At 31.4% G+C, this 7,960-nt stretch overlaps 1 protein-coding gene across 1 annotated transcript; it reads left to right on the forward strand.

The window, feature by feature from the left end:
- The first annotated feature begins 1,247 nt into the window (after positions 1–1,247).
- On the forward strand, positions 1,248–2,087 carry LOC107852254. The gene is made up of 4 exons (XM_016697320.1): positions 1,248–1,382; positions 1,481–1,511; positions 1,810–1,890; positions 2,002–2,087. Exons 1-4 carry the CDS (start codon positions 1,248–1,250, stop codon positions 2,085–2,087), a joined length of 333 nt encoding a protein of 110 aa, XP_016552806.1.
- The last annotated feature ends 5,873 nt before the right edge of the window (positions 2,088–7,960 follow it).

Genomic DNA, 7,960 nt, shown 5'->3' on the forward strand with positions numbered 1-7,960 from the left:
ATATTGTATTATAACTCAAATCTACTTATGAATTATACTGATGTATGTGTTGGTAGGTGAAGATTCTGTCTAAGATCTAAATCAATGAGTAGATTGAATTAATACTATGCATGTAAACTATTTTGAAATGTAGCAATAGTTTTAGAACTGTAGCAGCAGTTTCAGAACTGCATGTAGCAGCAGTTTCAGAACTGCATGTAGTAGTAGTTTAAAGTGGTACCTAGAGTCCCACTTTGGATAAAAAAATGCATATGGAGGAACAAATGTTGCTAGCTAGCATGTATTGTGTATGAGTTGTTAGGAAGAAAATATAAAGGTAGAAATAATAGCTAGGTAGGGAGGTGTCGTGGTCACAATAGATAGATAGATGTTACAACAGAGAATTGAGAAAAACAACAATGGTTGTGGTCTGAAAAAGGGCAACATTGGCAAATAGGTCCACATTGTCATCATATGGTGACATTCTTATAACTACAACTCTCTGTCTCTTTACATTTTAAGGAATTATACATTGTGGACCTTAAGATAGTGTTATAATATTGTTGTTGCAACTATAAACTCCCCTTTCCATGTTATAATGTTGTTGCATACAACTACAAAATTCCCTTTCCATGTGCTCTAATAAAACATAAGATAGTGTTGTCATGGCAACTAAGATTAGATTTTGTGTATGCAGTTTTCTACATTCTGGTGGTGTATGCAGATTTTGTCCATTCAACTGCAAACTCCCCTTTACTACATTCTGGATATGCAGTTTCTATTTTGTGTATCTGATGCATAAGTATATGTGACATTGCAGTTTCTATTTTGTGAATTGTGACATCAATTCACCCTTAAAATTTACTGCTGAGTGTTGGGATCATTACAATACATAAATTACTAGGTGTTTAGATATAACATTGATGCCAGAAATTTGGTTTAATTGTTGTGGCTATTGTAGATTTATAGCTAGTTCAAATAGCACAATTTCTCAGTTGGCAACTGTATGTCTATTGGAAGTGTGCTACGTACTATATGATTTCATTCAATATGTTTGTTATCCTATTTACAATTAAAGTGAATAATTATATTTCTTTAAAATGTATTTAAGAAGAATTTCTATTAGGATGTTCCATTAGTGAAATGTGGTGAAGCAACAATGGTTGAAGAAGGCTGCATTATGCTAAAAGAATTTCATTTCTAATATAAAGAAACACAGAGCTACAGTTCAATCGGAATTTGTGAATGACCATGTGAGGGGAAGATGGATGAAACTTTGGGAAAATGATGAATGTGTTAAAAAGTCAGAGATAAATTCAAAGAACCATTGTGGTGGCCGTGAAATAGCTGATGAGACACACACGAGTGGATCTATCACAGTTGGAGAGCACTGGAAGAAACTTGTAATTATAAATTTAGTCTGCTTGCTTTAAATTTCATGGTAGGCATACATACATCTCAACTAGCATTTTAATAGTTTGACTGTTATTTGTTTGTATAGGCTATTATAATAGGTCGAGATCCAATTCCAAGTGAGTTACATTTGCATGTCCACACACATAATCATGATGATAAATCTTTTGTTGCTGAGCGTTCCCAACTTCTCCACATAAGGCCATAATTTACATCATTAGATATACACTTCTCTTATTTTTCTTTTGTATTGACATCTATCGAAAGTTCTTATTATATATGAAAATGAAATAAGCAACAGGAAGTTGAGCCTGTTTTAATATCTCCACTTGTTAATTATAGAAAAAGTATAAAGAAATTGTATGGGAAAAAAATAGACTGGATCTGAAATTGATCAATTGGAATCATATTATGAAGCCGCGGGAGGAGTAAAGAAGAAAAGATTATTTGGTCTTGGATCTGAAGCTGAAAGTTACTTTGGAAAAGAACTTTGTGCCTGTAATGCCTCCACATCATCAGTACCACCTTCGGTTTCTTTACCGACAACAAATTTGGAGGAGTTTGTGAAGTAATTGATTCTGACACTTACTAGTCACTTTCTTCCGGTAGTTATTGAGCGTGTTGGTGGTATTAGGGTACAAGAAGGGGCCATGCTTGATCCTCCTCCTACTAATGATGATGATGTTGATTCGTAGCTTCATAGTATTCGTAGCCTTTCATCGTTGCATTATTTTTTGATAGACTATTTTGTGTGCAAGTACAAAACAGTTGTGTAGTAACAAATACTAATTTTGATGGATGTGGGTTTGACATTAGTTTATTTTTGACAAAATACTTGAACTTGTGGATGTTTGGACACAATTATTGTGCATTTTTCTATCTATATGAATGTTGGTTATTTTAATTAGTCAATAATTTATGCGTTTCAATAATTTTCTTACAAAATTATTAGCGACAAAAAATTAGTGACTAACTATTGTCGTTGCTATTGAAAAACTTCAGTGATGGATAAATTTGGTCACTAAAGATGGCTTCTATTAGAGACAAAAAATTAGTGACTAACTTTTGTCGTTGCTACTGAAAAATTTTAGCGATGGATAAATTTGATCGTTAAAGAAGGCTGCTTAGTCGATCAAACTGTGTTGCAATAGATCAGCAATAAAATATTCTGTCATAAATTTAGCCACCACGAAAATAAATTTTGGATATAGCCACGGTATAGCAATGGAATATTCCATCGGTAACATCAACAACCGATAAACTTCATCGCTAAGCAATCACAAGTTTTCAATGAAAATTAATTTTTCATTGCTAAGAAGCTAGCAACGAGTAATATAATGACAAAAATAAATTCGTCGCTATTTCTGTCTAGCAACAGATTTACATAGAATAGCGACGAAATTTGATTGTCGCTAAATGTTATTTTTTTGTGGTAAAACTTGTGCCAAATGTCAGGTGATATAGCACACCAACTCAAATGAAGGATCAATAGAATCATGTCACATATTGTAATATTGTGATATGCCTAGTTAAATCAAATGACAATAAAAATATTCCTTGTGTACAAGTGGCATGTTCTTAACTATCAAATATGACCATGTTTCTTCAATCTAATTCTTCGAAGAAGAGTCCTTATGTCTACTTTTTCATCCTACAATTATAAATAGAGTTTCGAATAATTCAATAAAAATACTTAAATTCAAATAATAAAAAGCCAAAGAGAGCTAGCTCGTGAATAAAATGCCTCAAATGTTTCTACAAGTTATAAGTGTTCAAGCATCCAAGTGTTTATCTACATGCTTTAAAGATCACAATCATAATATTCAAGATTGAACACCAAGCTTTTGAATTCAAACACAAGTCCAGATCAAGTTCAAAAAATTCAGCATCAAGCTCAAAGACCCCTAAATTTAATTTCCAAAAAAGAGAATCAAATGACTTATAGAGATTGTAACATTCATTATATTGAAACGAAATACCACAATTGTAATATTTTTCAGTATTCATTATTCACTCGACATGAACTTTATTGTCTACAGTAAATTATACAAATAATTATAATATGTAAATGTTATATAGTAGTGAGCGCTAGAATGGTAAATTTTTATATACCCACAAGATAAGTGTTGTAAAGATGTGAATGCTAAGTTATATGTACGTTTATACAAGTTTAAACAAGAATTAAAATGATCATATTCATAAGAACGTGTAATGACATATCTAGTCACTTCAAGCATTAGGAGTTTCCTCCCTAAAAAACTCTTCCGGTAGACTTAAAACATGATTTATGATGTGTGAAGATATGTGACACGATGCTCAAGATAATCAAATGCATATCAGAAGAGCATTAAAAGAAAAGTTAGATAGATCAAAATCAACATTTGAGATAAGCAGACTCAAAACTAATGTTTGATCATTTCTAAAGGTTCAAAAGGTAATTTAGGATTTACCTGGATAGTTTAGATGAGTTTTGAGGAGCTCGAGAGTGGTTAGATGCTTAAATTAAAATTAGTTAAGATAAAGTTTAGGAAATTGACCACGATCAAATATGTAACAATACGACCTTAAATTGATGTTTTAAATGTTCAAACATGTTCCTAGAATGTTTTGAGAGTGATTTGTATATTTGATTTGCATCATGGTCAGGGGTGGAGCTACAGTGGTTTATGAGGGTTAGGCCGAACCCACTAGCTTTTGCGTAGACCCTATACTTATAACTAAAAAATCCAAAAAATCTATATAATTATATAAGTTCAAACCCCCATACAAATGTGGTCTGTTGATCCAGTGGTAGGCATATCAGCCTTGCGTGCCCGAGATGAGGTTCGAACTCCACTAAGGATATTCTTGCTCATTTGCTTCTTTTGCTTTTTGAACTTTGGTCTTTGTTGCACGTGCTTTGTAAATTTTAATTATTTTCTTTTACAACATTTACTATACACGGACCACAGTACACTTTTACACTTAAAAAAAACAAAAACAAAAATTAATTATTAAAGAAAGGAAAAAAAAAGTTTGCCCAAATCCCAATACCCATTACCCAATACCCAGCAAAATTGCAAAAAGTCAAAAAACTTTGGTCACTTTATTTTCAAACAAGAAACAATGAAGCTATTATTTTTCCAATACCCTGTACCCAACAAAATTTGTAAAATCGGGACGTCGACTGCTCGGAATCACACTTTTCCTGTTCTGCCAAGGTATGTCATGTGGTTAATGGTTTCCATTTCTCTTTCAGCTTTCGCAGATGCTAGATTGCTTATTGCTAGTCTCATAGTTTTTCATCGGAAATGGAATCCATGAGTCGCGATCAATAAATTGTGATTAAATTTTTAATTCTACTTTAGATTTTTGGTTGAAGTGTTTTAGTATGAATTTTTTCTATAATTCTATTGCAAGATATACTTTTTGTATTTTGTGAATTATGATTAAAAGGTAGCAGAATAATTTTGTAAAATTTTTTATGTTTTTTGATTCGTAGGATCTTTAAGCAAGTGAAAATATGATTACGAAATTTTTCAAGCCTCAAACTCCTTCAGATATGGCTCCTAGCTCTTCTTTTCCAAGTTCTTTATTGCCTGTCAATCTTTTCAGAGTATCGGATAACTACAAAGAGTTGGCAAAGTTGGATCTTAAATCTGATCCTGCTGAAAGAAAACCAATTACAGAATTTCCTCCAAATATACGTGATCGAATAAGGAGATATTACATACCAAAAAAACCTTGTCAACCAGATAAATTTGAATATATTAAATATCCTTATCTGTTAGTTACTTTGGCTAAGGTTATACATTAGCTTGAGGTTATTGTCTTAACTTGAAATTTAGAACCCCCAGACTTTAAATTCTGGCTTCGCCTCTGATCATGGCACTCAAGCAGAATGTCTGAAGTCTGGTGACTCTTTTTATCCTTTACTATTATGAGGGTGAGAACTGAGATTTCAAAGGCGGATATTGGTTAAGACATCATGACCGTGAAGGTATTTCTGCGATTGCTTACAGGAGAAACTTGGATTGTGCACAAATTGGGGGGTTATATGCCTAACGTATAATTTCATGTTTGATTAAATGATTTATCATAACATTCCTTTGTTATTTGTTTTAATGTTATTAATTCTTCTATATTATTCTTAAAGTATTCTATATGTTCCATATCTTTTGTTTTCATGTATTCAATTAAATTCTTTTTCATTAGTATTTCTATTAATCTTATTTCTTCCATATCTTTCCTCTAATATTCTAAGTATTCATAGTTTATCATTTTAATCTGAGTAATACCAATCTGAATAATGCTGTCTATCATTATGTAAGTCTATATCTTCTAATTCATATTTTATCCATTCTAGATTTAATAACTCTTCATCCTCAAAATCAAATATCTTTTTTCATATAAGTTTCTCTATATCTATTATTTCTATATCCATAAGTACATACAAAATAAGTATCTTAAATTTATTTATCATCTCATTATACAAGTAGGTTGTCATTTTCATATGATGCTTAGTTCCAAAGTATTCCTTCCAATCATATACATAATAAAATATGATCATCTTAGATTACTATATACCAGATTATTCTTGAATAACTATTTTTCTCTGTCACTATTAGCATGGTACGTTCGGATACTTTTTCCCTAAATAATGCTTCAACTCTGGTTACTACCCTATCACGACTTCTCTGCCTTATCGGTTTCACCTTTAGGATAGTATAGTTCTGGGAATATTTTCCTTTTCCTCTTTGCTAATAAACTTTGCAACATATTATTCTTTGAACAATTTACTATATAGTAACTAATATGAACTTATTTTATCATATCATGATTGTTGGGAATTAATGGACTTAGCTATTCATAATCATAAATGAAAATACCTGTTCTTGTAGATTTGATAATTCTGAGCTTTGATTATCCATATCTGAGTATAAAACTGAATATCTTATTAGTTATTTGAGAGAATTTTTAATTGTTTACAAGGAAGGATTGCTCTCCGTAGAAATATTTGCCTTAGATTACCGAATGGTCTGCCTATTTATAATCTAAAAAGCGCATAAACTATTCCTACTTTACATTTGTCCTCCTTTTAGAAAAAGTAAAAATAACTTTAAAAAGTGCTGAAAACTAAGCAATAATTTATGTACATGTCTCTTTCGTAACTTTTTATCTTGTCGGGGAATCTTCTTTATTTCCTCATTGGGCCGTCCTTTTTTATGTCGCTTTCTATCTTCTATTGTTTTATCTTCCAGCTGGCTTTTTTCATCCTTATCTTCTTGGTTGATTTTCCTCCGTTTATTGTAGTTGTTTCTATCTTCTTTGTCATTGGTCCTTTTGTATCTGCTTTGATTGATTCTTTTGTTCTAGTTGGACTTCTGGGATAACATTATCTTCTCCATTGCATCTTGAACATAGGTGATTTGGGTATTTGTGTCCTATTAGCTTACAGTATCTGGTCAATCCAATTTTTATAACTTGTATAACTGATTTGATTTCATCATATAATATTTTTGCTGGCGTAGTATAAAACTTTATGAAAAATAAATTTCCTTTGGTTATCTTTTTGTAGGTTATAAATACTTTGTATATTTCTGGTATAGCTGATAATTCACTTCCATCTTTTGTATATATGGTATTAAGTAATTCATAACTGAAACAAGTTTTAACTAGGTTTGCACTGGTCTTTGGGAGTGCAATTAACTTGTTGTATCCTTGTAATTTTATGGTTATATAGTCTTGGTTTGGTTCTTGGATATTTGTGGCTCTAGGTTTGAGGTTTAGGTAAGTTTGTATTTTGTGGATATTTTCTCTATATGATCTGGTTATATGGTTATAGGCTTTCTACCTTGGTTTAGACTTTCTAACTATGCAGTAGTTTGTGGGGGTACGAATAAAGGGTCTTTTTATATTTTTGGTATAAATGGTGCATCAAATATCTTGTTCAGGTTCAATCCTTGTTTATTAACTCCTTTGCTTGTACCTGCAGCTGTAGATTAATAAAGGTTATGGGTTTTATGGAGTATCCCAATGTCACCTTTTAGGTCTGGATTTTTTATGTCTTGCGATTGACGTGGCTCTGCATTTTTATAGTCATGCTACCGACTTATAGCTTTAGACTTCAGTTTATCTTCATTAGTCTTTAGCTTTTCTACCTCATTGCCCATACTGTCCACTTTTAGTGAAAGTGTAGTTAGGGTTTTGAGTATTTCTTCTAGTGTATCTTTCTCTGTTATATCAGTCTGTATAGTTTTGTCTTGATATGTAGTCTAGAAGAACATTCTTGTTAATACTAATTATTTCAACTGTAAATGTAAAATTTAATATATTTAATAACAATCTCCATAATTGATTTGTTGTAACTGAATTTTGTATTTTCTTAGTTAGCCACCATCATACCTGTGTATTATCTGTTCGCACAATAAATTTGTTATATACGATATATGGTTCAAATGCTAATAAACATTTATATGAACATAATTCTTTCCTATTTATTTCCCATTTTATTTCTGTTTCATTAAATGTTCCTGAATAATACCTACAATGATGTTCTATTTTTTCATTCTCATATTTGTATTTGAGT

Source organism: Capsicum annuum, chromosome 3 (genome assembly GCF_002878395.1).
Source record: "Capsicum annuum cultivar UCD-10X-F1 chromosome 3, UCD10Xv1.1, whole genome shotgun sequence".
NCBI lineage: Eukaryota > Viridiplantae > Streptophyta > Magnoliopsida > Solanales > Solanaceae > Capsicum > Capsicum annuum.